Source organism: Pithys albifrons, chromosome 31 (genome assembly GCF_047495875.1).
Source record: "Pithys albifrons albifrons isolate INPA30051 chromosome 31, PitAlb_v1, whole genome shotgun sequence".
In the NCBI taxonomy this organism is placed as follows: domain Eukaryota; kingdom Metazoa; phylum Chordata; class Aves; order Passeriformes; family Thamnophilidae; genus Pithys; species Pithys albifrons.
The window spans coordinates 847945-874730 of record NC_092488.1 but is presented as its reverse complement, the minus strand read 5'-3'; the positions used below and the strand labels follow the sequence as shown (position 1 = coordinate 874730).

The following is a 26786-nucleotide window of genomic DNA, read 5'->3' as shown; positions in this document are numbered from 1 at the left end:
TAGGGCAGCTCTGGCCATCTCCTACTCTGCTGATTTTTTCCCAGAAGAAGCCCCTGATCTCCTCCAATAGCCAGGAGAGCCTCTACCTCAAAGACCATGGGGTCAGGGGCATCTATTGACACACAGAGCCCTGAGTAGGGGAAACTCCCTTTGCCCATCTACTTGTCCCTGTAGGGTGTCCAGAGGAGTGGGGCACAATTTCCCCATTTCTCCTCCTCTTCATGCTGCCTTTGTTCCCAGCTCAGGTGGGAGCTCCAGGCAATGGGTCTACAGGACTCTCCATTGAGGATGTAACACCTCTGGGACATTCAGCTCTTTCCCTGGGTGATCCTGCTGTGCTGCAGGCTGCCTTCCTGAAGGGCACAGCTGTGCCATTGCAGCTCTGTGTTCCCCACAGCCCCTCAGCACCGAGGCCATGGCAGTGGGGCTGCAAGGTGTGTGCAGGCAGCTGCAATGAGCCCTGTGTGCCCCTGGCTGGGAGGGGAGAGCCGAGATCTGCCTTGGGTAGGATGAGACAGGATGAGGAGTTTGGAGATGTGCACTTGCAAACTGAAGTCACCAGCTCTCAGCAGTGTGCAGCTTCTCCTCATGAGAACACTTGAGTGCCTTTGCCCTGCAGGTCAAAGACGTGACAGCCTTGGGCAGCTGAGAGCAGGGCTGATGGACACACTGTCTGCCCCACACTGCAGGAATGGACGATCCCTTTGATTCACAGGACCTGCCAGGTTTCTCTTAGACACGAGTATAAATGCAAAGGATTTGTGCCTTAAAAACTCCACTCCCTGTGGTGGAGCAACTGGAAGGAAACAAAAAACAACTATGAGTCCACAGCTGTGCTGTGCAGTCGTTTGAACTGTGAGTGACAAGGCTGAGAATCTGTTTAGTGCCATGAGTGAGTTTAAAAAAACATCACTCCCAGTTCCTATTTATTTATCTGCTGTTGTAGAGTACAACTGATTCCTGTAGAAAATCAGCAGAGCTCGATATTCCTTAGAGCTTTCTGAGCCAGGCCTCACCAGAAGTCCTAAAATGACCAGCCAAAGATATCTTGAGAATCAGGAGAGGTCATTTAAGGGGTTTACATGAGGACAGGCATAGTTCTTTTTTCAGAGACATCTACAGTAACGTGTTACTGTTTTTCTGCTTAGACAGGTGCCAGTACCCAGAGGCAGCAAATGTCCAACAGCAGCTCCATCAGCCACTTCCTCCTCCTGCCATTGGCAGACACGCGGCAGCTGCAGCTCCTGCTCTTGTGGCTCTTCCTGGGCATCTCCCTGGCTGCCCTCCTGGGCAACGGCCTCATCATCAGCGCCGTAGCCTCTGACCACCACCTGCACACCCCCATGCACTTCTTCCTGCTCAACCTGTCCCTCACAGACCTGGGCTCCATCTGCACCACTGTCCCCAAAGCCACGCACAACTCCCTCTGGGGCACCAGAACCATCTCCTACATTGGGTGTGCTACTCAGGTCTTTTTTTTTCTCTCCTTCATCGTAACAGAGTATTCCCTCCTCACCATCATGTGCTACGACCGCTACGTTGCCATCTGCAAACCCCTGCACTACGGGACCCTCCTGGGCAGCAGAGCCTGTGCCCACATGGCAGCAGCTGCCTGGGCCACTCCGTTTCTCTACTCTCTGCTGCACACAGCCAATACATTTTCCCTGCCCCTCTGCCATGGCAATGCCCTGGGCCAGTTTTTCTGTGAAATCCCCCAGATCCTCAAGCTCTCCTGCTCAAACTCCTACCTCAGGGAACTTGGTCTCATTGTGGTTAGTGCTTTTCTATTTGTGGGTTGTTTCATTTTCATTGTTTTCTCCTATGTGCAGATCTTCAGGGCTGTGCTGAGGATCCCCTCTGAGCAGGGAAGGCACAAAGCCTTTTCCATGTGCCTCCCTCACCTGGCTGTGGTCTCCCTTTTTCTCACCACTGTCTCATTTGCCTACCTGAAGCCCCTTTCTGTCTCCTACCCATCCCTGGATCTGGTGGTGTCAGTTCTGTACTCAGTGGTACCTCCAACACTGAACCCCCTCATCTACAGCCTGAGGAACCAGGAGCTCAAGGATGCTCTGAGGAAAATGATGACTGGATGCTTTGCAGCAGCCAGAGACTCCTTGCTTTGCTTTGCCAATGGCTCATAGTGTATGTCATGAGAGACCAAGGCTGTTCTCATTTATAATTTTGCTTTTTTTCCTCCTCCTGATTTCATGTTATTCAAAAAATGTCATTATTCATTCTCTTCCACTTTTTTACCCCCTCCATCTTGTGTGACTAAGCCCAAGGACTGCCCTGGACTCGTGGATTGGGATAAGGCACTTTATTAAATCAAAAGCCACAGTTTGAGTGCACAAGTGGAGAGGAAAATAACCAGGTTTATTCTCTACATCCCATCAGCAGAGATGTCCAGCCCCTTCCCAGGAAGCCAGGCTTTGGCACATGGGGTGGCTGATCAGCAGGCAAATATTGTAAACAATGGAAACCCCCATTCCTCCTCCTTTCCTCAGCTTTGATACCTGAGCTGATGTCACATGGTCTGGAATATCCCTTTGGTCAGTCTGGCTCCGCTGGCCTGGCTGTGTCCCCTCCCAGGATCTTGCCCTCGACTGGGGAAGGAATGTTGCAGAGCTGATGCTGTGCCAGCCCTGCTCAGCAGCAGCCACAACACTGCTGTGTTCTCAACCCCTGTCCAGCTCCCAGTGCAAAGCACAGCACTGGGAGGGCTGCTGTGGGGACATGAACTGCAGCTCAGCCAGAGGCAAAATATTTCCATAAGGTTCCACAGTGCCCCAGGATTCCCTTGGTTCCATGAGGCCTTGAAGTGTCAAAATGGCATTTTGATTCCCTGACAGCTTGACAATGGTCCCTTTATTCTATAAATCCAAAGGTCTCAGGACTCCTTTGCTTCAACGAGGTTTCATATGTCACAATGGCCCATTGGTTCCATGTGTTTCCCCAGTGTTACAATTGCACACTCATTACATCAGATTCCAGAGTGTCCCAGGATTCCTTTGATTCCATGAGGTTCTGCACTGTCACAATTGTCTCTTTGGCTTCATAAGGCACCTCAGTTTAACAATGACTCCTTGATTCCATGAGTTTCTGCAGTGTCCCAAGACTCCTTGCAGTCCATGAGGCCCTGGAGTGTCACAATGATCTCCTGATTCCATGAGGCTCCACAGCCTCACAGAGTCCCTTTTCCTTCCACGAGGCTCCACAGTGTCACAAAGGGCTTTGGTTTCCATGAGGTCCTGCAGTGTCACAACAGAACCTTGATTCCATGGAGTTCCCAAGTGTCAGAATGGCCACTGGATTGATAACAAGGCATTCCACAGTGTCCCAGAGTTCCTTTGGCTCCCTAAGGACCTAAAGTGTCACAAAGGACCCTTGATTCCATGAGTTTCCACAGAGTCCCAGAGTTCCTTTTGTTTCTGAGAGAAAATGACTGGAGGTAAAAATAGGGGAATCAAGTTATATTCACATCCTAACAGAAGTTGCAATGGTTCACAAAGTTTAGGTGAAGGTCCACCAGGAGTGTTTGAATAATCATTATTTTAGCACCCTCAGCATGAACTGAACCTGTTTGTACCTCATTAAATCTTTCCTCTCTTTTGGCCATCTCTTCTTCCCTCCCCCAAATACTCCATTCCTTTTGTCCCAGTTCCTCCTGACTCACCTAAATCCTTCACTTGGATGGGCTCAGCTTTGTGATGCCCTTCATGACCCCTGAGCATCTGCCTGCCCACCTTGGCCGGTCAGTCCCTGGGAACACACCTGACAGCACAGCCCTCCAGGGGACAGGATGTTCTGCTGTGCTGGAGAGGATCCTCCTCAGCCTGGCCAGCAGTGCTGGAGGTGGGGGATTCCCTGCCCTCCCCAGCTGGTCCCTTCCTGCCCACCAGCTCCTGCTCCACAAGGGCTCACACACACCCTGGGGGACTTTTCACCCTTGGGTACTTGAGCTGCCCCGGGGCACCTCTGGGACAGTGTCCAACTGGGTGGCTGCTCTGGGAGGTCATGGCCTGAAGGCAGGAGTGTGGATTTTAGGACACATCTGAAACATCTGCAGTCAGAAGTTGATAATTTTTAAAGACTTCCTGGCCTGTCATTACAAGGTCGAGTTTGTTTGTTTGTTTGTTTTTAATTTCAATGACTTTTCATATTTTTTCCAGTGACAGCACCACATACATGTACTAATCTGATTCACTCACTGTTTATGTGAAAATTCTTGTGTAGTTATTTTTCATCATTGTACATTTCCTACCAATTATTTGAATGCAGGAAAATTGCTCAGAGAAGCTCCTGAAACTCTTTGGGCAGGTTTCATATCTCTAATTTTGCCTCTTTTATTCTTCCTCTCTCAATTTTTGCCTTCAAAGATCTCTCCAAGCTGTTCATGCCTGGGAATGTTTTCATAGTCCCAAGTTGTGCTCTGGGCCATGTCAAAGGGGACAAAAGCACCTTCTAGAGAACACTGCCCCTCCTGCTCACAGAGCCTCTCTGACTGCTCAGGTGAGATGGTCCCCAGGCTGCTTTCCTGGTGTGGGATGAAAGGGACAGAAAGGCAGAGGAGGGCAATTCAGGAGACAGGGACATTTGCAATGGAACTATGTGAGGCCTGTGAGATGAATTTCACTGCAGCAGTGGAGGTTGTTCCTGGAGTCACAGCCAGAAGTGTCAGGGCTCTGACAGGTGCCCACACCTGAGCTGTGCTCATGCCCTGCTCACACCCCCAGGGCTGTTCAGAGACACGAGTCCTTCCCTTGCACACACAGACAGTTCCTGGCAGCAGGTGCAGTGTCTCCTTGAACTCCTGCTACCACTGCCAGGGGCTGGAGGCACCTCAGCCCTGCAGAGCCCCCACCCTGCACACTCACAAACTTCAGATCAACAGGGGGGTTTTCCTCTCCCTGGCCCTTCGCAGTCCAGCCCCTCCCTGGTCCCCCCATCTCCCTGCCCCTGCCCCAGCCCAGCAGAGCAGCCCAGTCATGTTGCCCTGCAGCAAGAAATGGAGGAAATGGAGGTCAGGGGCATTGACCCTGTGTGTGGAATGCTCAGGACATCTTCAGCTCAGGCAGCTCCTGCAGCCCCAAGGCCAGCCCTGTTCCCCAGGACAGCAGGAAAGACTCGGCCCCAAAGGTTCCTCAGGCAGCTCCTGCTGCCCCAGGGACAGGGCAGCCTCTTTCCATGTCTCCTCTGCACACACAGGCTGTCCTGCTCTTCTCCTGGCACATCCCATCTCCCCACAGAGCCTTTCCCCAGGGAAACACGTCTGTGCTGGCCTGACCAGCCATTCCTGCAGCCCCTCCCCGTGCTCCCCACAGCCCCTGAGCTGGGGGTGCTGCTCTGCAGGGCACGGGGGCTGTGGTGCCCAGGGCCATGGGGGGACTCTGCTGGGCTGTGCTGGTCAAGCTGGGAGGCAGAGCCAGCTGATGGTGGTCCCTGCCACTGACCACCTGCCACACCAGCTCTTGAGTGGCCACAGAGGGTGCTCAGAGGGGTCCTGCCTTGTGCCAGTGCTGGGAGATGGGTCTGGGGGCTGCACTGGATCTAATCTATGAACCTTCACTGACCAGAACATGAAGCCCTCACCAGACTCCTTTTCCAGTGCCTGCCGTGGTCTGTGGGGTTGCAGAGCTCCCCTTTGCCAGTTCACACTCAGATGTATGTAGGGAAAAATTTGAACTTAGAAGCTTTTGTGCACAACCCAGCCCATGGAAAGAGGAACGAGGCCCCTGCATCCTTGAGCCTGCTTCAAGAAGAGCAGTAAACAACAGAAAGAATGTGGCAGCTGTTGGGAGAAGGAGGTAAACACATTGATAGAGAAGGGCATAGCTTGGAGAAAAGTACCAATCCCGTTGCATGGTAAACCAAGCACACCCTAGGCATTGACCAATGATATTCCTGTACTATTCGTGGACTCAGAAAGTATGCGATGTGTGTGTGTGTAATATAAACAATAAATCAGAGCACTGACCACACTTCTATGACGGACACGTCTTTGACTCTTGCGCCGAAACCTGGGGAGCTCAAAAATATTGACATTTTGTACTTTAATTGGTGGAGTTCATGGGCAAAGAAGTGGCGATAAATTATCCACACAGGTCGATATGGGAGGCTGGACCAGGTAGCTGAGATCGGTGCCGGTGGAACTGGGCTGGTCGTTCGCTCTGAGGAGGTGGGGTAGGGGAGGCTGCCGGCGGAGCGAGGGGCACGGGCTGCGGTGAGCAAAAGTGAGAGTCGCTCTCTCCATCCTACCAAGGGTCTTGGCTTATTGAACAGATGGAAGCCGAGACAGCTGCTGCGATACGGCTTTTGCTGGGCATACTGGCTAAGCGTGGTGAGGCAGGCAGCGAAAAATTCTTTGAAAAGCTCGTTGTGTGGGCTACAGAGCAAGGCTTTTCCAAAGCCCTCCCACGTTATTTATGTGGGAAGCCATGAGAGAGAACCTCTGGTATGAACTCAGGACTAACAGGAAACTTGCAAGGGACGAGTTGCAGAGCATAAAAACCGAAGGCACTGCCGCAGGTTTCCATGCCAGCCGCGATCGGCTCCTGCTCCCGCCGCCGCAGCCCCCGCTGCAGCCACCCTGGGGGGACACCTTTGGAAGTCGCGCACAACCTCTGGCTTTCCCCTCGCTCCTGCTGCTGGTTCTCACCTGCCCGGAGCGGGCGTTGCGGGTCCGGCTCCGGTCTCTGTGGGAAGCTGCTGCCGCCCCTTCAGCCCCTCAGCCCTGGCCACCCCCGCTGCAGCTCCAGCTCTCGCCGCTTTCGGGCACTGCTGCCCGACCGCCCCACGCCGCTCCCGCCCGCTGCTGGTTTTTCTTTTCACCGCCTTGGGATCGCCGCTTTTCCCTCCTGCCACCCCTCGCTGCATTGCACACAATCCCAGGGTGGGCGCGAGAAAGAAAGGCAGCACAGAACGGGACACGGGACACGGGTCTGTACTTGCAAAGGACAGAACAGCCCGATCGTACCACGTGGGCTTTGTTCTGTATCGTCTGAGCCCCGCACGTTCTCTTCAGCCTGCAAGAAGCGATAAGTTGTCGGAAACTGCTCTCTTAACTCTGTTTCGCTTCGGTTTCATCTGTGGAGGCTACAAATCCTTGTTTCCTGTTGCATTCCAGCTTTCCGATGCCAGAGAATTTTTCCTGCGTGGTTTGAAAGTGGCGCTTCCTGCTCCGGGCTGGGAGGGGCCGGTCCCGCCTCCGATGGGGAGGGGCTGAGCTCCCTCCGGTGCGCCCCGAGCTTTAACTGCCATGCGCGAGTCTCGCAGGGCATTGTGGGGTTTGTAGTTGGACAGGCAGAGCGTTGCATTACGTCATCAGCTCCTCGCAATGGCTTATGGGAAATGTAGTCTCGCGAAGGACTCTGGTTGTTGTGGTTCCAGCACACCCCTGACGGTCTGCGAGCCTGTCGGTTCACCAGAAAGCAGCTGGAGTGCACTCGCTCTAACAAACATCAGCCCAGCTTGCCTTCCACACAACGGGACACAGGCACCTGATGCCCTGCGGTCACAGCCTTACAATACATCATGCACAGACAAAATGCAGCATCTTTCTCCAGCAATTCAGAGAGCAGCAGGGAAGCCTAGAAGAGATCTGTTGAGCTGATTTCTCTGTTAATTTTTGGCTTTTCTTAAATGGTTATAGAGTGTTCTAAGCATTTAATAATTTGGGAAAAGTTTCTATTTTTGTCTCCACAGGTTGAAGTCGGCGATGGATAAGAACAGCCAGGTTCCTCTGGCTGAATCAAGATCAGTTAGCTGAACATCTGAGTGGCTGATTGAAGCTTTAAGTTTGATCCCTCAGGTTCAAGATTCATAACGCCTGGTGATGCTTGATGTGTCTCCATCTGTTAGTGTCCTAGTTCAGCAGGAGGGACCAGCTAACCCTGTGTGGGGGTGATCAAAGCTGTGTATTCTACCCCCTCTATTCATTCCCCAAGGACAATGGGCCATTAGCAGCAGCTGCCCAGGGAGCCATTATCACCTTCACACCCAGCCTGAGAGGGCGGAGCTGCTAATGGGCCATCAACAGTTCAACACCCCCTGGCTCCCAGAGTTAATCACCCATTGTGTGAGTCCCCGCCCAGGGGGAGGGACTGGGTGCTCCCTGAGGGTACATAAGTGGTGGGTAAGAAGACCTTGGGAACCTCTCGTTGGATCCAGAGCAGCAGCAGGACCTTGACAGGAGGAGATCACCGCTCTCGCCCAGACCACAGCCCTCGCCTGCACCAACAGGTTTTTCTTTTCCTTTTGCTCTGGACTTGGGGGAACCACAGGGGTCTCAGCACAAGGGCAAACAAACCCCCTTGGGTTTGTGCCCCAGGACACTGGGTTATACTGCTGGGGTTTTGTGAGTTGAAAGCAATTTCCGTTTTGTGTCAGTGTTGTTATTGTAATATTGTTATTAAATCTTAGCTCTGACTTATAATCTCCCTCGTGGTGAGTTCATTTCCCCTGCTGGTTCGCCTTTAAACCAGCACAGTTAGTTTTGAGCGTTTTCAAAACAAGCTCTTTTTAAAGTGATAAAGTGAATTAAAACAAACAATGGTTTTAATTATAAAGCATTAAATTGGTTAAGACATGTTCTTTTAGATACAAGAATGCATATTTACCATAAATAACACTAGGATTGCAAGACTTAGAAGTGTTAAGATCTGCTTTTATGAATATAAGGCTTGATGCAACATAGCAAGTTTATAGAAATAATGTTATGTAGTGTTGTTACATTTCTGTTAAGGTTTCTTAGGTTTTTCTTGATGCATCAATGGCAATGCCTGCAGGAATGTTTTTTCATTTGTTACAGATAATGATGTTAAGCAGATAGAATAATGTTTGTTTTTTTTCTTTTGTTAAGACAATTAATTTGTTAAGCTGATAGAATAATATTTTTACTTTGTTAAAGGGTTAAGATGTTAAGCAGAATAAGTTAAGAGTTAGGGTGTTAATTGAGTTAGCAGAGTAATGTTAATTTGGTAAAGGTTTAAGTCATTAAAGTAAGGTTACATTTATAGCTTTGACTGTGTTGTTAACTGGCACTTTTCCCATTTAGAGTTAGCCTTGCTACATTGCAAATAGAGCAGCATTTAAGTTACTTGTTCTAAAAATAAAAGGGGGAGAGGAGTGACAGTAACAGTGAAAGACAGACTAAATAATAGAGTGAATGATAAATAAAAGTAGCTAAACAAATTGCTTCAAAATGGACTATAGATGGATTATAACTAAAAAGTTTTTATCTATAGTGAAAACTAAATTGGAGATTTTTTGCAATTGTGACACTTGTGCTGCAGTTAACACCAAGTGCAACTGGTCTTCTGCAAGGGCCCTGCAGAAAGCTGTTGTTGCTATATTTTATGGCACAATGACTAAAAGGGAAAATTGTCAGAATGACAGTGTGTGTGTGTGTATCTATTCTCTGATGTTTGTGATGACTGATGAATGTGTCTTTAAAAGGCCAAAGAACTACCTGAAGAATTTAAATGCCCTGCAGATGGACTCGAGCTGCTCGATCTGCTCCTGCTGCCCCATCTTCGGATGAGCCTGTTCACACTCCCAGCGACAACGAGGAGGACGGCAGCTGGACGTGACCGAACCCACGGCTCTACTAAGCCCCTCGAGTGGAATCCTCGTGCTGTGACTGTATAAGATCCTTGGTCATAGGGGACAGGGTGGAGTGTGGGAATTCAGCATCTGGTAACGGTTGCCATCCAGGGTAGCCTCTGTGAAGAGTGTTTTGGGAATAGCCTGTCTAAGTTCTATAGTGCATCCACAACTTCCTGTAATATCCTAATTAGAATAGTTGAAGTGAGTTTGTTTTTAGACGCAATGGGTAAGGAAATTGTCAGTTGCTTCTGTTGTATATGTCTGCTGTGTGTGTTAGTTAGTCCTGGTACAGCCTCAATCCTTCACAAAATAGAGCCTAATAACAGCATTTGGGTTACTATTGCTAAGGAGACTGGAGAAGATTCCTTTTGTCTTTTGATGGCCACACCCGGAGACCCGTTTAGGTCCTGCCTGATAGGAGTCCCAACATTTGCCCCAAATTAAGGGATATGTAAGGAATGACACGCTGTGCACAATGAGTGATGCCACAGCCAAGGCCACCAAACCAATGTCTGCGTACAATTACACTGCTTGGTGGCAAGGCGTGTTAATTATGTCATTAAATAGAGCCATAGCAGAACCCCAGGAGTTAGACCTGATGGCATCAGCTCCCCCAAGTTTTGGAGCTGTGCTGTTCAAGGGAAATAAAAAGACTGCTGCCCTACTGAAGTCCAGAAAAGCCCAATTGTCATCTGTGCAGACAGTATCACAGAGGTCCTCTGTCTATAGAGAGGTTTGAGAGAACAGCTACTGTCCTCCAAAATGTCTGTACTCTGACGTATGGGGGAATAACACTATGGGTCTAGCCTTGCCAGAAGGTCTGTTTTTAATTTGTGGAGATAGAGCATGGCCTGGTATCCCCAGTAATCCAGTTGGAGGCCCTTGCTATCTAAGTGAACTTACTCTGTTCAAGCCTGCCACAGCTCAAATGCTGAACAACACCTTATGGAATCACACCAAAGCATTACGTAGTAAACGATCAGTATAACAACCAGGGCCAACCTGTGATAGCAGAGTAGCCTTTTGGAGCACTCCCATCAATATCATCACATCAGTAATATCTGGAATAGGCACTGCAAACTCTTTACAGATAATTGGACAATTGGCTTGCTGGACTGCAAAAGAACTAAACATAACATCCAAAGTCCTTTCAGAATTGACCACTGATGTAGATGGCGTCAGGCTTGCAGTCCTGCAAAATAGGGCGACCACAGACTTCCTGCTGTTAGCTCAAGGACATGGGTGCAAAGACTTTGAAAGAATGTGTTGCATGAATCTATCTGATCACTCCCAATCTATACATAAAAGCCTTGAGCAGTTGCAAGAAGGTTTCAAATAACTGACAGTTTCAACTTCTCCTTTCAGTGATTGGCTGAAATCGTTGGGCATTACCGGGTGGTTACAAGATTCACTTAAGCAAAGTGTTGTGTGTTTAGCTACTATTTTAATCTGCTTGCTTGTGCTTCGCTGTGCCTCAGGTTGTATAAAACGGCTGATGGTAAAGTCAGTCAACCAGGCCTGAGCTGTGCAAAAAGAAAAAAGGGGATTTGTTGGAAGAAATTTGAACTTAGAAGTTCTTGTGCACAGCCCAGGCCATGGAGAGGGAAATGGGGCCCCTTTATCCCTGAGCCTGCTTCAATAGGAGCAGTGAACAATAGAAAGAATGTGGCAGCTGTTGGGAGAAGCAGGTAAACACATTGATAGAAAAGGGCATAGTTTTGAGAAAAGTCCCAATCCGGCTGGTAGCACGCCCTGGCCACTGACCAATGATATTCCTGAACTATTTGTGGACTCAGAGAATATGCAATATGTGTGTGTATAATGTAAACAATAAATCAGAACACTGACCACACTCCTATGGAGGTTACGTCTTTGATTCTCGTGTCGGAACCTGGGGAGCTCAAAAACTGACATTTCTTACTTTATGGCCAAGGGCTCTGGCAGGGCTTGAAAGCACAAAGGCACGCAGGGCTTTGTCCTCTGGGCTCTGGCAGGTGCCTCTGCCACTGAGGCCATCAGAAGGAACTTTCTTTGGAAGATTTGGACTTTCTTTCTGCCTCACCCCTCCCTGAGGAGTCTGAGAGATGTTGCACAGTTTCTGACACTTGTTTTTCCTCCCCCTTACATCCCACTGCCCCACAAACAGCCCTGAGCCACCAGTGAGGGACAGGACCTGCTGTCCCAGGGCCTGGGGCTCAGGGCTTGGCCTTTGTGCTCCACAAATAAACCCAGGTTTTCCTCAGCTTTCCAGGTGCCTGCACAGAACCTTTGCCCCCTGCAACCAGGGCCTCCAAGGATCTACTCTAAGGAGTCCCTAGAGAGGCTTTGCCAGTCCCTGCCTTCAATGGGGCCCGTTGATGCTTCAAGGCACTTGAAGTTTTGCTTCTGACTTCTTGAACAGCTTCCTCAATCTTCTCTCAGCACCTCAGGATTATGGACTCGTCTCCAAATGCACTGTGGGGCTCATTAAAACACTGAAAAACAATTTCTTTCTCTGTTTTAAAATTGTGTTCAAGACTTCAAGGCTTTAACAATTGAAGTTGTTTTGGAGTTTAGCTAAGGAGGAAGATTTCAAAGTGGACTTCATGAAAAATACATTTCTTTGTGAAAGGCAATGATTTACAGAGGCACTTGAGATCCAAGAGGACCGGGGTACAAAGGGTTTGGATCAAAAAGGGGGCAAAAGCAGTTAGTAGCACTCAATCACTTACAAATTAAACAGTTTTCAAGTGATTCAATAGCATTGATAAAGAATTTTAACAGTGACTCAACTACAGAGTCACAATAACAACATTCACACCACACTCAATTCACACACACTCACAGGCAAAGATGTGTGGACACAATATCTGTGTGTGTAAAGGTACCCATCCAAAATTCTCCTTGTTGTCAGTGAAACACCCCCATCCAATCCCTTTGTGTTTCCCAAGAGACAAGGGTGGCACCTGGAGGAGTGTGTTTGTTGAGGGGGGTTCAGAATCACAGAATCGTAGAATCGATTGGGTTGGGAAAGACCTCTGAGATCATCAAGTCCGACCCTTGGTCCAACTCCAGTCCCTTTACCAGATCATGGCACTCAATGCCCAGTCCAATCTCAGTTTAAAAACCTCCAGGAATGAGGAATCCACCACCTCCCTGGGCAGACCATTCCAATGCCTGATTACCCTGTCTGTAAACATTTTATTCTGATATTCAAATTAAATGTCCCCTGGCAGAGCTTGAGCCCATCGTGCCCCCTTGTCCTATTGCTGAGTGCCTGGGAGAAGAGACCGGCCCCCACCTGGCCAGAACTTCCCTTCAGGAAGTTACAGACAGTGATAAGGTCACCTCTGAGCCTCCTCTTCTCCAGGCTAAACACCCCCAGCTCCCTCAGCCTCTCCCCACAGCACTTGTGCTCCAGTCCCTTCACCAGCCTTGTTGCTCTTCTCTGGACCCGCTCCAGCACCTGAACTGAAGGGCTCAGAACTGAACACAATACTCAAGGTGTGGCCTCACCAAGGCAGAGTATAGGGGAAGGATCACTGCCCTGGTCCTGCTGGCCACGCTATTTTTGATCCAGGACATGATCCCATTGGCCTTCTTGGCCAATTGTCCTGGGCATCAGCGACGCTCTTTGGATTGTTGCAAACTTGAGGGTTCCTGAGCTCCGAGAGGCTCCGAGAGGTGTCCCACTGAGAGGGAGGTGCTGGGGAGCTCCAGGGGCCTCCCTCAGGACTGCTGTTTGTAGGGTCACAGGGTGACTGGCTTTAGTTGTCTGCTGGATTTCCATCCTCATGTCAGCAATTACTGGAGTTTCCAAAATATTTGGAAATTGTATCCAAATTGTTCTACTAATGCTCAGATTCATGTAGGGAATGTTCCAAGGTTTTCGGGGGAGGACTTATTGTCCTTTTACAGTCAGGATTGTCCCCACCTTTATCATAAAGGAGCACCTGGTACAGTCAAGGGACATTTCAGCACAGACCTAGAAGAGTCAACAGGCTTTTCATTGCTCAGCTGGTTTGGTCAAGCCTTGTCAGGAGCTCCTGAGATCATGGAGCAGACCTGAGCAGAATGAGGGGAGGATGCACCACCACAGAGGCTTCTAAGAAAGATGGGGACAGACATTTTGTAGGGCCCAGGCATAGCTGTGGTAAGACAAAAGGTAATGGTTTTAAACTAAAAAATGGCAGATTTGAACTAGGTATAAACAAGAAATTTTCACAATGAGGGTGGTGAAACACTGGCACGTGTTGTTCAGAGGTGATACCTTGTCCCTGAAAACATTCAAGGGCAGGCTGGAAGGGGCTCTGAGCAACCTGATGTAATTGGAGATTTTCTCACTCAATGCAACAGACTGGACTAGGTAAATTTTAAAGGTCCTTCCTACCACAACTCTTCTTTCATTCCACTGCATCCAGGGCTTGCAAGGCTCACACAGGTTTCAGAGCCAGCTCAGCATCACCTTTGCTGGCCCATGTGGCAGCTCTGCTAAAAAGCTGCTGCAAAGAACCTCCAGAGCTAAAGCAGCTTTTGTGCTGTGCTGAGCTGAGCTGTGACTCTCAGGGACTGGGGGTTGGCTTTTGGCTGCCAGGTGCCCACCAAGGATCCCTCTCCCTCTTTCTTCTCTCACCTTGGTCCCTTCAGGGTTGTTTCTCTCACATTTCCCACACTCCTCTCTCATTTACAGCACCCTGGATTTTATCCTTTCTCTAAAGGGTTATCACAGAGGGGCCACTAGAATTGCTTATTGGCTCAGCTTTGGGCACTGGCTGGTCCATTTTGGAGTCACCTGAAACTGGCTCTGTCTGGCATGGAATCAACTCCTGACCTCTTCTTACCTGAGTAAAACCTGCAGCCCCCTCACTGCTACCAAAACTGATACACAGGGTCATTAAAGTCCCCAGTAATACATGAGGTCACTGATCCCATTAATTCCTCAGGCTGGTTAAACAAGACTTTGTCCTCTGCCTCTCCCTGACTGCAGGTTCTTTCTGTCAGAGCAGAGAGGTGCTGGGGCCCAGCCCTGGTTTGCTCCAGAGCCTGCTGGGGTGGGTGGCACATGGCAATGGAAGAGAGACTGAGGTGCCCCTGAGCAGAGCAAAGCCTGCTGTGCCCAAGGCCAGAGAGACACAGGGCTGGGCTGTGCAGCCTGGCAGGGCAGGGCTTGGCTGCCTCTGGTGTCTCTGCCAGCATGGAGGGCCTGGAGGCTTCAGGTGACTCTGATGTGCAGGAAGAACAAGGTCCTGATGGAAGTGGCCTTGGCTTTGGACATCTTGTGATCCAGGAACACTGTGAAAATCATTGGTGTGTTCTTTGAGTGCATCATAAGAGGGATGACTGAAGGTTATCAAGCATTGGAAAACAATGTCCAGGAAAGTGGTTGAGTCACCACAGGATCACAGAATTGTTAAGGTTGGAAAAGACCTCTAAGATCATGGAGTTGGCCTTTGGCCATGGCTGCTGTGTGTGCCACTGATGTCATGAGGACACAAGTGACCTTTGCAGCCCTGGGGCCTCATTTCCTCCTTGTCCCTGCTCAGCAGCCTGGAAGGTGCTGCCCCATCATCCTGCCCTTGGCACTGCACATTCCACATCCCAGTGTCCCAGGAAGAGCCCTGAAGAATGAGGGAGGGACAGAATCTTCCTTCCCAGAGATTGGGTGGCATGGCTGTGGCGTTTTCTTTGAGTGATTAAGGCTTAGACCTCTGAATTACTGCAACACATCCAGATTTATTCAGGATCAGAGCCAACTTTACTTTGCTTCTCCCCACCTGTGTTCCCTGCCTCCAGTTTCCTGCTCTAACTGGAACCTGGGGACATTTTCTCCTTTGTGTCCCTCAGTGGGACCCATTCAAACTACAAAAAACTTTGGAGTTTCAACGCAACATTCAATTCTTGAGAGGTTTCCTCAAGTTCCACCAGGGCCTGATGTTCGGGGACTCGGGACCAAATGCTCCCCAGGGGCTGTTGCTGTGCTGCTGAGCTGGGCCGGGCTCCTGGCACACAGGGAGCTCCTGGCAAGCGGGCAGTGCTGCAGAGAGACAGCTCTGCCCAGGAGCAGCTCCTGTGCACAGCCCAGCAGGGCTCAGGGCACTGCCTGCAGACACCCAGGGCACAGCAGAGAAGTGAGAGGGAAGTTAAGCAGTTTGGCAGGAGAGGACAGAGAAGTACTTACATATATCTCACTAGAGGAGAAATTATCACACTGTTTGAAATTATCACACTGTTTGAAATTACCACACTGTTTGAAACAGTCAAACTGTAAGTAAGATAAACTTCAGTTCCTGGAGGGAATTCCTAAAGCTGGCACATCCCACAGCTTTTAAATCCTTTCTGGAGGACTCTGACAGTTCCTCCAGTGCAGAGGAGGTGGCCACACAGAAGAGCTGGGTTTGCCTCCTGCACCATCTGAGGGACAGAGCAAGAGAGGTGCCTGTTCCCATTGTGTGCTGCAGGTCTGTGAAGGTGGGTGTGCAGCCAGGGGTGCCCAGGGCTGTGGTGCAGAGCAGGGTCCTGCAGCCCAGGGTGCTGTGCTGGGGCAGGGACTCTGCTGCCTGCCAGGGTCAGCTCTCAGCCAGCCCAGGGAGCTGCTCACAGGTCTGGGAAGAAGCTGTGGGAGGAAGGAGCAGCCCTGAGCAGGGCAGGGTCCTGCTGCTGAGAGGGTGCTCTGTGGGTCAGGGCTGCTCACAGCTCCAGATCTGCCTGGGGACTGCTCTGGAGGACACTTGCCAAAAAGATGGTAAATCAGGGATTACTGTAATGATAGGAAGTTTTCCTCAGTGTGTGTTCAATTTCCTCCTTGTAGCAGAGTGCGATGGTTGGGGGATGAGAGATGGAGAATAGGAGGATGAATCACAATATCCTCTCACTTAGAAGGGGCACACCAGGACCGTCAGCACAATGTTTGAACATGTACTGAGACTGCTGATGTGTAACTCTGAGTCAGTCTGTCTTCTGGGATCCTCCTGAAGTGCCTCAGCTATGGACAGCACCGGGATCACCTTTCCTGGGCCCATCAGGGTTGTTGTGACCTGCCCTTTCCCACCTGCAAAGTGAACATGCCCCAGGCAGTGCCCTGCAGACAGGCAGGTTTCTGTAGGGTTGGGGTGAGTGCACAGAGGGTGGGATGGGACTGGGAGTGCTGACAGGGAAAAGGCACCTGCCAGGAGGAAAATTACCAGGCTCATCCTTGGGGAGGAATGAAGAAAAACTGGAGTTGGGGCAGAGGAGATCAGGCAGGATGGAGATGTTCTTGGTGGTGGAATGAGAAAGAAAGCCACATAGTCAGATTTGGAATGTTCAGAGTGGAGGTGAGGAGACAGAAATATCCCTCAAAGGGGAGCCTTGTGGTGCAAGAGGTCACGCAGAGAGAGTCTGGACCATGCCATGGCTTTGTGTTCCAGGGAACAGCCAGTGATGGGTGCACAGACATCAGTGAGGGCACAGAAATGCTGCTGGGAGGGCTGGGAGGCAAAGCAGGATGGGTGTGTGCAGTCTGCAAGGCCAGAGGAGCAGCAGGGACAGGGCAGGACAGGCTGCAGGAGAGATGGCCAAGGGCTCTGGCAGGGCTGGAAGGCACAAAGGCACCCAGGGCTTTGTCCCCAGCACTCTGACAGGTACCTCTGCCACTGAGGCCACCACAAGGAACTTTCCTTTGAGGGTCTGCACCTTGTTTCTCCCTAACCCCTCCCTTTGGAGACTGGGAGGGGTTGCAGAAATTTTGACATTTGTCATTTCACACCCTCACCCCCTCCTGCCCCACAAACAGCCCTGAGCCACCAGTGAGGGACAGGACCTGTTGGCCCAGGGCCTGAGACTCAGGCCTTGGCCTTTGTGCTTCCTCAAAGAAACCCAGGGTTTTCTCAGCTTTCCAGGTGCCTGCACAGAGCCTTTGTCTCCCTGCAATCAGGGCCTCCAAGGATCTGCTCTAACGAGTCCCTGGGGAGGCTTTGTCAGTGCCTGCCCTCAGTGGGGCCCATTGATGCTTCAGGAGACTTGGAGTTTGGCTTCTGACTTCTTGAGAACTTCTTCATTGTTTTATCAGTTCCTGAGGACCATGAACTCATCTCCAAATACACAGTAGGGTTCATTAAAGCACAGAAAAATCAATTTCTTTCTCTTCCTTTAATTGACTTCAGGTCTTCAAGACTTGTATTATTTGGAGTTTAGTTAAGAAGGAAAATTTCAATATGGACCTGACAAAAATATTTATTTTTTAAGGAATGGGGATGATTTACACAGACACTTCAAATGCAAGAGGGCCAGGGTGAAAAGGAATCAGATACAAAATAGGGCAAAAGAGATTAGCAGCCCTTAACCATTGACCAATTTGACAGTTACCATCTGCTTCAATAGCATTGATTAGCAATTTTAACAGTGACTCAACTGCAGAGTCACAATAACAACATTCACACCACACTCAATTCACACACACTCACAGGCAGAGATGAGTGGACACATCAATACCTGTGTGTGTAAAGGTACCCATCCAAAATTCTCCTTGTTGTCAGTGAAACACTCCCGTCCAATCCCTTTGTGTTTCCCAAGAGACAAGGGTGGCACCTGGAGGAGTGTGTTTGTTGAGGGGATAAGAATTGTCCTGGGCATCAGCAATGCTCTAATCCCAAATATTCTGGGGTTCCAGGAACTTAATCAAACATTTTCTGCAGCATCTCTTTACTGGGTAAAAATCTGGCTGGATGATCAAGCCAAGGGAGTGGGGGGGAATCAAGTTACATCGAGGGGTGTTCCCAGGGCTCAGTGTTGGGGTCAGCTTAGTTCAATTATTGTTATAAACGACCTTGACAAGGGCATTGAGTGCACCCTTAGTCAGTTTGCAGATCACACCAGGCTGAGGGGGATTGCTGACCTGCTGGAGGGCAGGAAGGCTCTGCAGAGGGCTCTGGACAGGCTGGATCAATGGGCCCAGGCCACCTGGATGTGGTTGAACAAGGCCAAGTGCCAGGTCCTGCACTGGGGTCACAAGTACCCCCAGTCCGTGGCAATGCTCTGCAACTGATCCCCACAGCCTGTCCTGTGTCCTCAGTCTCTTCATTTCCAAGAACTTTGTGAGAAAAGGGAGCTCTGTGCTCTGAGCATGGAGGGAGATCCAAGTGCCACTGAAGTAGGAACCAAAACTCATCAGGTTTGTGTTCTTTGGGAGGTTGGGAACTGGTGATGCTTAGAGGCACAGTCCCTTCATTGCCCAGAGAAAAATGAAACACAGTAACATTTCTAAACATCACAGCTCTTTGTGCAGCTTTCCTCGGCCTCAGCAACCTGGATGACCCACGTCCTTGCTGTGCTGGTCACACAGCCCAGGGTGCTCCTGGCCTCCCTTGCTGCCAGGGCACACGGCTGCCTCCTGCCCAGCTCCTGCCCACCCACAGCTGCCTTACAGGGCTGCTCCCAGCCAGGCAGCTCCCAGCCTGTGCCATGGCCAGGGGAGGCCCCTGCAGGGGCACACACTGCCATTTGTCCTCTGGCATTGCAGGAGGTTCCTGCCAAGATGGGCTCTCCTCCTCCCTCAAGCTTTCCCTGAGCACAGAGGCCTGAGAGACCTTTCCAGTAAAGTCTCAGGCAGAGAAGCCATGGAGTCCCTCAGCACCACAGCAGTGTCTGCTGGAATTAAATCCCCCTCCCCATCCCACAGCAGCCCAGCATTTCCCTCCTTCAGCCTTGGTCTCCAGTACAGCCCCTGGCAGTGACTCTGTGGCCTCTTAGGCCCCCATGCCCCACAGTTGGTCCCACAACCCCCTGTGCAGCCCCAGCCCAGGGCAGGAGCATCCAGGGTGGGGAACAGCCCCTATGGGGGGGTGCCCAGAGGAATTCCTGGGCTGGGTCACAGAAAATGGGGGAGCTAAATAGTAGAATGAAGTTAATAATGAAATATCATTGAAGACAATAATATAAGAAAGGGAAAAAACAATTATAAATGAGGTTAGATTCATCTCTCATGACATAAACTACAGACCATTGGCAAAGGAAAGCATGCAGTCTCTGGTTGCTGAAAAGCATCCAGTCATCTTTTTCTTCACAGCATCCCTGAGTTCTTGGTTCCTCAGGCTGTAGATGAAGGGGTTGACTATTGGAGGCAGCAGCGAGTACAGAACTGCCAGGATCAGGTCCAGGGCTGGGGAGGAGAGAGAAAGGGGCTTTAGGTAGGCACAGAAGGCAGTGCTGAGAAACAGGGAGACCACAGCCAGGTGAGGGAGGCACGTGGAAAAGGCTTTGTGCCGTCCCTGCTCAGAGGGGATCCTCAGCACAGCCCTGAAGATCTGCACATAGGAGAAAACTATGAAAATGAAACATCCCACAATAAACGCCCCACTAACCAGAAGAAGCCCAAGTTCTCTCAGGTAGGAGTGTGAGCAGGAGAGCTTGAGGATCTGGGGCACTTCACAAAAGAACTGCCCCAGGGCATTGCCATGGCATAAGGGCATGGAAAATGTATTGACTGTGTGCAGGAAACCATAAAAATGCACAGCTGACAAACTCAAAATTGTGTGTCCCACACAGGAGCTTTGCTACTTGGTAACTATTATTACTGTAGCCTCCAATATATATGTTTCTATATATGTACATATATGCACATATATATGTGTGTGTGTGTGTATAAATGTGTCTTTGTCTCGCCTCACACTGAGGCACCAAAAAGATTGTGGTGGGTTGACTTTGGCTGAACACCACGGACTCATCAAGCTGCTCTATCACTGCCCTTCCCAGCCAGGCAGGGGAGAGAGAATAAGGTAGAGAATGACTTGTGGGATTGGATAAGCAGTTCACTAAAATAAAAGGCAAAGTTTGCACACTCCACAAGCGAAGAAGAAAATAAGAAGGTTTATTCCCCACTTCCCCTTAGTGAGCAATGTCTGGCCACTTCCAAGGAAGCAGGGCCATAACACATCTACTGGTTGCTCAGCAGGCAAATATTGTAAAGAATGAATACCCTCCCCTTTCTCTTCCTTTCCTCAGCTTTTATATCTAAACTGATGTCACAGGGTCTGGAATATCCCTTTGGTCAGTCTGGCTCTGCTGGCCTGGTTGCAACCCCTCCCAGGATCTTACCCTTCATTGCAGGGGGAGAAATGTTGCAGTGCTGATGCTGTGCCAGCCCTGCTCAGCAGCAGCCAGAACACTGCTCTGCTCTCAACACCTTTGCAGCTCCCATTGCAAAGCACAGCACTGGGAGGGCTGCTGTGGGGAATGAACTCCAGCTCAGGCAGAGCCAGTACAGGTTCCATGAGTTTCTGCATTGTCTCAAGGTTTTTAGATCCATGAGTCTCTTCTAGTTTCTCAGTGTGGCCCTCATTCCACAAAGGTCTAAACTGTGACAATGGCTCTTTGATTCCATGAGGTTCCACAGTATTCCATGGCTCCTCCGGTTCCATGAGGCCCTGCAGTGTCACAAATGGCCCCTTGATTCCATGGGGGTCCTCAGTGTCACAGTGACCCCACTGATGCCATGAAATCCCACAGTGTCCCAGGCTTCCTTTGCTTCCATAAGGCCCTGCAATGTCACAATGGCCCCTTGATTCCATGAGGTTCCATTGTGTCCCAGGGTTCCTTTGGCTCCGTTAGGCTCTGCATTGTGACAATGGCCCCAGGATTCCATGAGGTTCCTCAGTGTCCAAGGCTCCCTTTTTTTCCATGAGGTTCTGCAGTGCCCTGAAGTCCCTTTGGGACTATGAGGCTCTGCACTATTACAGGCCTTTAAACTTGATATCAGGCAGGAGGGCACAATATCAGGCTTGTCCCTGGAAAACTGTGGCATAATAGGAAAAAGTTAAAGGACAGGGGTTACCTGTGAGGGCCCTGTGTGCTGACACTGGCATGGACCAGCCACACTGGGGCACACCTGATGTCTGACAGAGATGGGACAGGCACTTCTGGGATAGTAGAAGCCAACAAGGAAATATTGGAGAAAGTCCCTCAGAGCCAAAGGAGGCTTAAGAGGGAACAGCTGCATCAAGCACAAGCAGCCAACCTTGTTCAGGTGGAAGCAAGGAATACCCAGGAGTTGGAAGTGGGCTCAGGGTACTTGGAATGAATGCAGAGAGGTGGTCAGGATATGTAGAAAGGAGACAAGGAAGGCCAGTGCCCATCTGGAATTAAATGTGGCCAAAGATGTCAAGCACAACAAGGAAAGTTTCTTCAAATATATTAATAGCAAAAGGGAAACGAAGGATCCTGTGGGCTCATTTCTAAGTGGAGAGGAGACCTTGGAAATAGAGGATGAAGAGGCTCAACAGCTCAAACTCTCACAGCCTGTCTCCGCCAGAGAGGTGCTCCAGCCCTCTGATCATCTTGCTGGCCTCCCCTGGAACTGCTCCAACAGGTCCGTGTCTTTCCTGTGCTGAGGACTCCCTGGAGCTACATGAGATGCAGGGGCTGGCAGGGAAATCACCAAAAGTGATTCCCATTCAGAGCAGGTGCATTACAGAGACAGAGAGGTGCCCAGAGCTGGAAGCAGCACTGCAGGTGGGATGTCAGCTGAGCAGAGCAGAGGGGCAGAACTCACCCTCACCTGCTGCCCATGCTGTGGGATGAGCTCAGGACGCAGGGGGGTTCCAGTCTCTGAGCTCACATTGCTGGGTCACATCCTGCTTTTTATCCACAGGCATCCCCATGTCCTTGTGTGCAGGTCTGCTCTTGATCTCCTCACCCTCAAACCTGTACTGGTATCTGAGAGTATTTTACATCATCTCCTTCCCTTTCTACCCTGTCCTTTCCATCCCAGATCTTGGAAGAGGACACTGGGATTCCAGGCTTCCTGTGCCTCCATTTCCCCTGTGCTCCTAAGGTATGGATCTCATGAAGCCCTGGCCAGAACCTGTTCCCCAAAGTATTCCCAAAACCCATATTCCTGAGGGAATGACCCTGTGCTCCTCATCCTTCCAGGACACATGGAGGGTGTGAAGGGGATTTCCTGTGCAGAGACCCCCAGGAGCCCCCTGGGTGCTCTGCTGATTATTGGAGTGTGGGTAGAGAGGCACTGGGTGTGCAGAGGCTGGAGAGGGGAGGGGTCAGAGACATGGGAACCCACATGGACATGTGGACACACACATGACCATGGGGACATGCACATGGACACGGGAACACACATGGACAGGGGAACAAACACACAGAAAGACTCAGAGCATTGCTTTGCTGAAGGGGTTTATTGATCATTCCTGGGTGATTCCCAGGGCTGCCAAGGGGTCAGAAGTGTCTTCCAGGGATGATGATCTCCTCATACCACTGGAGAGGGACAGGACATGGGTGTCATCAACAGTTCCAATCCTGAAAGGCAGAGCCCAAAACATCAGCCCCAGTGTCCACTGGGACATGAGAGAGACATTGTACCTCCACCATCTGTCTGAAGGGACCTGGAGAAAAGACAGGAATTAAATCCTGAGATCCATGTGGCCCAAAGAGTACCTCAGCCTGGGATGCCCTGAAATCTCCCAGAGCCCCTCAGTGCCTTCCTGGTGACATTGGGGTCTGCAGAGACCCCTGAGTGCAAGGAAAGGTGTGGGGGCAGCTCTATCCAACTCAGTTGGGACACAGGTCAGGGATAGCCATCTCTGTGTCTATTTGCTGTGCCCACGATCTCCCCAACCCATCACCCAGAACCCTCCCAGGCCTATTTCTGGGTGCTGAGGAGCCTCTGATATTTCTCACCTGGAGAGGCATCCAGAGAGGCAACTGAGCATCACTCGCGCAGAAGCTTCACCTGCTCAGCCACAGGGGGCTGTGGGGAAAGGCAGGATTAGAGACACTGGGATGTACTGGGGCATACTGGGATGTACTGTGAAACACTGGGATGGCCTGGAGGGTCGTGACCATGAGAGGGGCGAGTCTGGGCCCAGCAGGACTCAGGGTACCCACCTCAGACCTCTTCACTCGACCGACATTGACACCTCCCTGTAGAGAGACCATGAGGTGTCACTGGTTCATTCCCACTCCTAGTACATGATGGGGGGGAGAGGGGGGGACTAAACTGCCCCTCCTCTTTCCCACCCTGTGTGTCCCTCAAATCCAGTACTTACCCCAATACATGCAAGTGCACCTGATGCCGTGGTTGGCTGGGGAAGGAGAGCACAGGTTTAAGCAGGATTGGCCCCTGTGGGGCTGTGGGTGACACAGGTGTCCCCAGCCCCCCAGGGACTGCCCCCTGGAATAAGGGGGAAAATCCCTTCTGCTCCTCCCAATCCCAAACTGCCCAGTTTCCCCTGGGATCCCTGATCCTGCAGGGACCAGGGTGGGGATGGAGACAAGGAGAGCGAGAGAAAATCAGGGTGTCCAAAAAGGATGGGGGTGAGAGGGAGGGCACCCAAAGATGGAGAACTGGGGGAAACTGGGGATCAAACGAGATGGGCATTGGGGTCTAGAAGGGATGGGACTATAAGGGAGGCAGGTGAGGAGGAAGGAATTCCAGTGGAGGGGAAATGGGGAATGAAGCAGGGGATGAGTGAGGTCAGGAGAAATGGGAAAAGGGAAAAAAACTCAAAGGGATTGGGAGGGGGTTTGGTACTGGGGAGTCAAGGAAGGGGATTTAGGGGCATCACTGTCTAATGAAATGGGAAAGGGAAAGGATTAGTGGGGAAAGAGGGGAAGAAATGTTCTGGGAATGATATTCTATGTGTGTGTACTGGGGTGGACTGGGTAGTATGGTAATACAGTGGGGGCCCTGAGGAAGGGGCCTCTCCAGGAAACACTGGGGTGGACTTGGAAGCACTGGGATGACCTGGAAGGTTTTGGCCAGGAGAGGGCAGGGTCTCTTCCCAGAAAAACTGCTGGTACTCACCATGCCAGGCCCAGAAGTGACAGTGCCTTCCTGCAGAGAGACCATGAGATGTCACTGGTCACTGGGGTGTCCCCAGTCTCAGTAAGGGATAAGAGAACCAAACTGCCCCCCAGTTCCCTCACGGGGTGACCCCAAATCCAGGACTTACCTCACCACAGCCACCACCAGCAGCGTTGATGGGGGCCTGCAGAGGGAGAGCAAAGACTTGGTTGGGATTGGCCCTTGCAGGGCTGTGGGGGGCACACAGGTGTCCCCACCCCCCAGCCCACGGCTACACGCCGGTCTGAGCGGGAGTGCTTGGGATTGAGGGTCTCATGGAAATGGGTGACAGAGGGGAAAGACAAGGGGTTGAGAGGAAAGACTGGAGGAAAGCCCCTGGGAAACATCCACGGGAGGACATGTCCCAGTTCAGCCTGGCTACGTCTTGCCCCAGGTCAGCCCAGTTTGGAGCTTGGTCCTGATTGTCCTAATTTCACTCAATTTGACCTTGGTCCAGTTTTGCCCAGTTTAGATTCAGCCTTTATCCTTGGATGGGAAAGAGAGGAGATGCTGAGGAGATGCCTGAGGGGACAGGGAGGATGGGATGGGGAGGTCCAAAAAGGTGGGATCTGGGGGCAGGAAGAGCAGAATCCAGTCTGACTCTGCCAGGACAAAGCTGAGTCCAACCATGCCAGGAGGAACCAGAGGTCCAGCAGCAGGAGTAGAATTGTGGGAAGGGCGAGGACAGAGGGAATTGTGGCAGGAAGAAAGTGGCACTGGCTGGGGCTGGGAGTGCTGGGCAGTCCTGGGGAGCCCCTGGATTGGGAAGGGGCCCATCCCTGAACCTATCCCGGTGGCATCGTAATCTCACCAAGGCATCTGCCGGATGGCTCAGCAGGATGGTGAAGAGCAGGGCCACGCTGAGCACAGCGACCTTCATCTTCCTCTCTCAGTGGGGAGCACTGGGTGAGGGTGGAGAAGGTGAGGAGCACATTTATCCCTGCCGGGACTCCTCCCTGCACCCTCCCCAAGAGCCTTCCAGGCAAAGCCTGACTTGGCACAGACTCTAGCCCTGGCAACAAAGCCAGCCCTGGCATGGATCCAGCCACCTTCCCTGGCATCCATCCAGCTCCCTGCATGGGACACCTGCCCCTGGAAGGGCCCAGGCACCAGGGGGTACTACGGGGGGCAGGCAGGAATCAGAAAACAGCTGCAAACCCAGTTGGGACCACCCCTCTCCAACACAATCCATCCTCCAACAGCCCCCTAAAGCCTGACCCCCCATCTCCTGGTGCCTGTCCTTTCCCAGAGCTTTCCTTCTGAGAACACCAGAGCTGAGCCCAGCCCCAAACCTGGCACATCGGAGCACAATTATCCCTGTTCCCACTCCAGACCCTTGGCTGAATGGGGGGCTGACACTGACCCCTCTGCTTGGGGCACCAGGACCCCAGTTTGAGGGAAAACAGGGAGATGGCAGATAAAGAGGGTCACAGGCAATAGTAACAGCCTGGGATCTCCAGTCTCTGGTTAGCTCTGGAGGCACTGGGGAGCACTGGGGAGTGTTGGCACTGGGAGAGAAGGGCTTGGCTTTGAGAAATGCTGGGGTGGTTGCAGTGCTGGATCCAGCCCATTTCCTGCCACTGCAGCCCCAAACTGGTCAAGGCCCAGCCATTCCCTGTCCAAGCAGAGCCTAAAGGAGAAGATCCCCTGCCCTTGCCCTGCCCCTGTCCCAACTGGGGACAGTGTGTCATCCTGAATCACCTGGGTCCTATCTCTGCTGAGCTGTCCCAGACAGGGGGTCCCAGTGACTCCAGTCCAGCAGGGCTCTGGTTGCAGACTGGGCTGGGACTGGGACACAGCTCCCACAGACCCCCCCTCTCCTCAGGGATGTCCCTTCCCTGCCCTCACCCCACTGCTCTCCCAAGCAGGATGGGACCTTTCCACCTGAGTGTCCCTTGCTCCCATCCCAGCTCAGAGGCCCCTGTCAGGTGTGACCCCCATGGGCAGAGATCAATGACAGTCACTGATCGGGGGCTCCCGGGAGGTGCCAGAACCTCAATTGTCCACTGACATTCAGTGACATTTCCGGGAGATGTTCCACCCTTACGGGACACTGACCATACAGAGAGAGCAGTTGTGGGGCAGGTGGGAAAACATTTCAGGTGACTGACTTGACTATTTGCTTTGGATTTTCCTGAGGAGCTGGCAGTGACCTGGAAGGTTTCCCTTTGTCCTCTTTCTGCTTTGTGCCTCATTTATTGGATAATTGAGGAACGTTGACTGAGCAGAGGCTCAGGAGAGCTGAAGCTGCTCAGGTGGGCACTTGGAGCCCCTAACACAAAAGGTACCCTTCTGGACAATCCCAGTGGTGCCATTCCAGACCTGCTCATGGTTGTGAATCAGCAGCTCATTGGAAGAGGGAAATGTCTGGAGT

General features: G+C 51.3%; 1 protein-coding gene across 1 annotated transcript; it reads left to right on the top strand.

The window, feature by feature from the left end:
- Positions 1–415: 415 nt before the first annotated feature.
- LOC139684088 (olfactory receptor 14A16-like) lies at positions 416–2141 on the top strand. Its single transcript, XM_071579690.1, has 2 exons — positions 416–434; positions 1153–2141. Exons 1-2 carry the CDS (start codon positions 416–418, stop codon positions 2139–2141), a joined length of 1008 nt encoding a protein of 335 aa, XP_071435791.1.
- The last annotated feature ends 24645 nt before the right edge of the window (positions 2142–26786 follow it).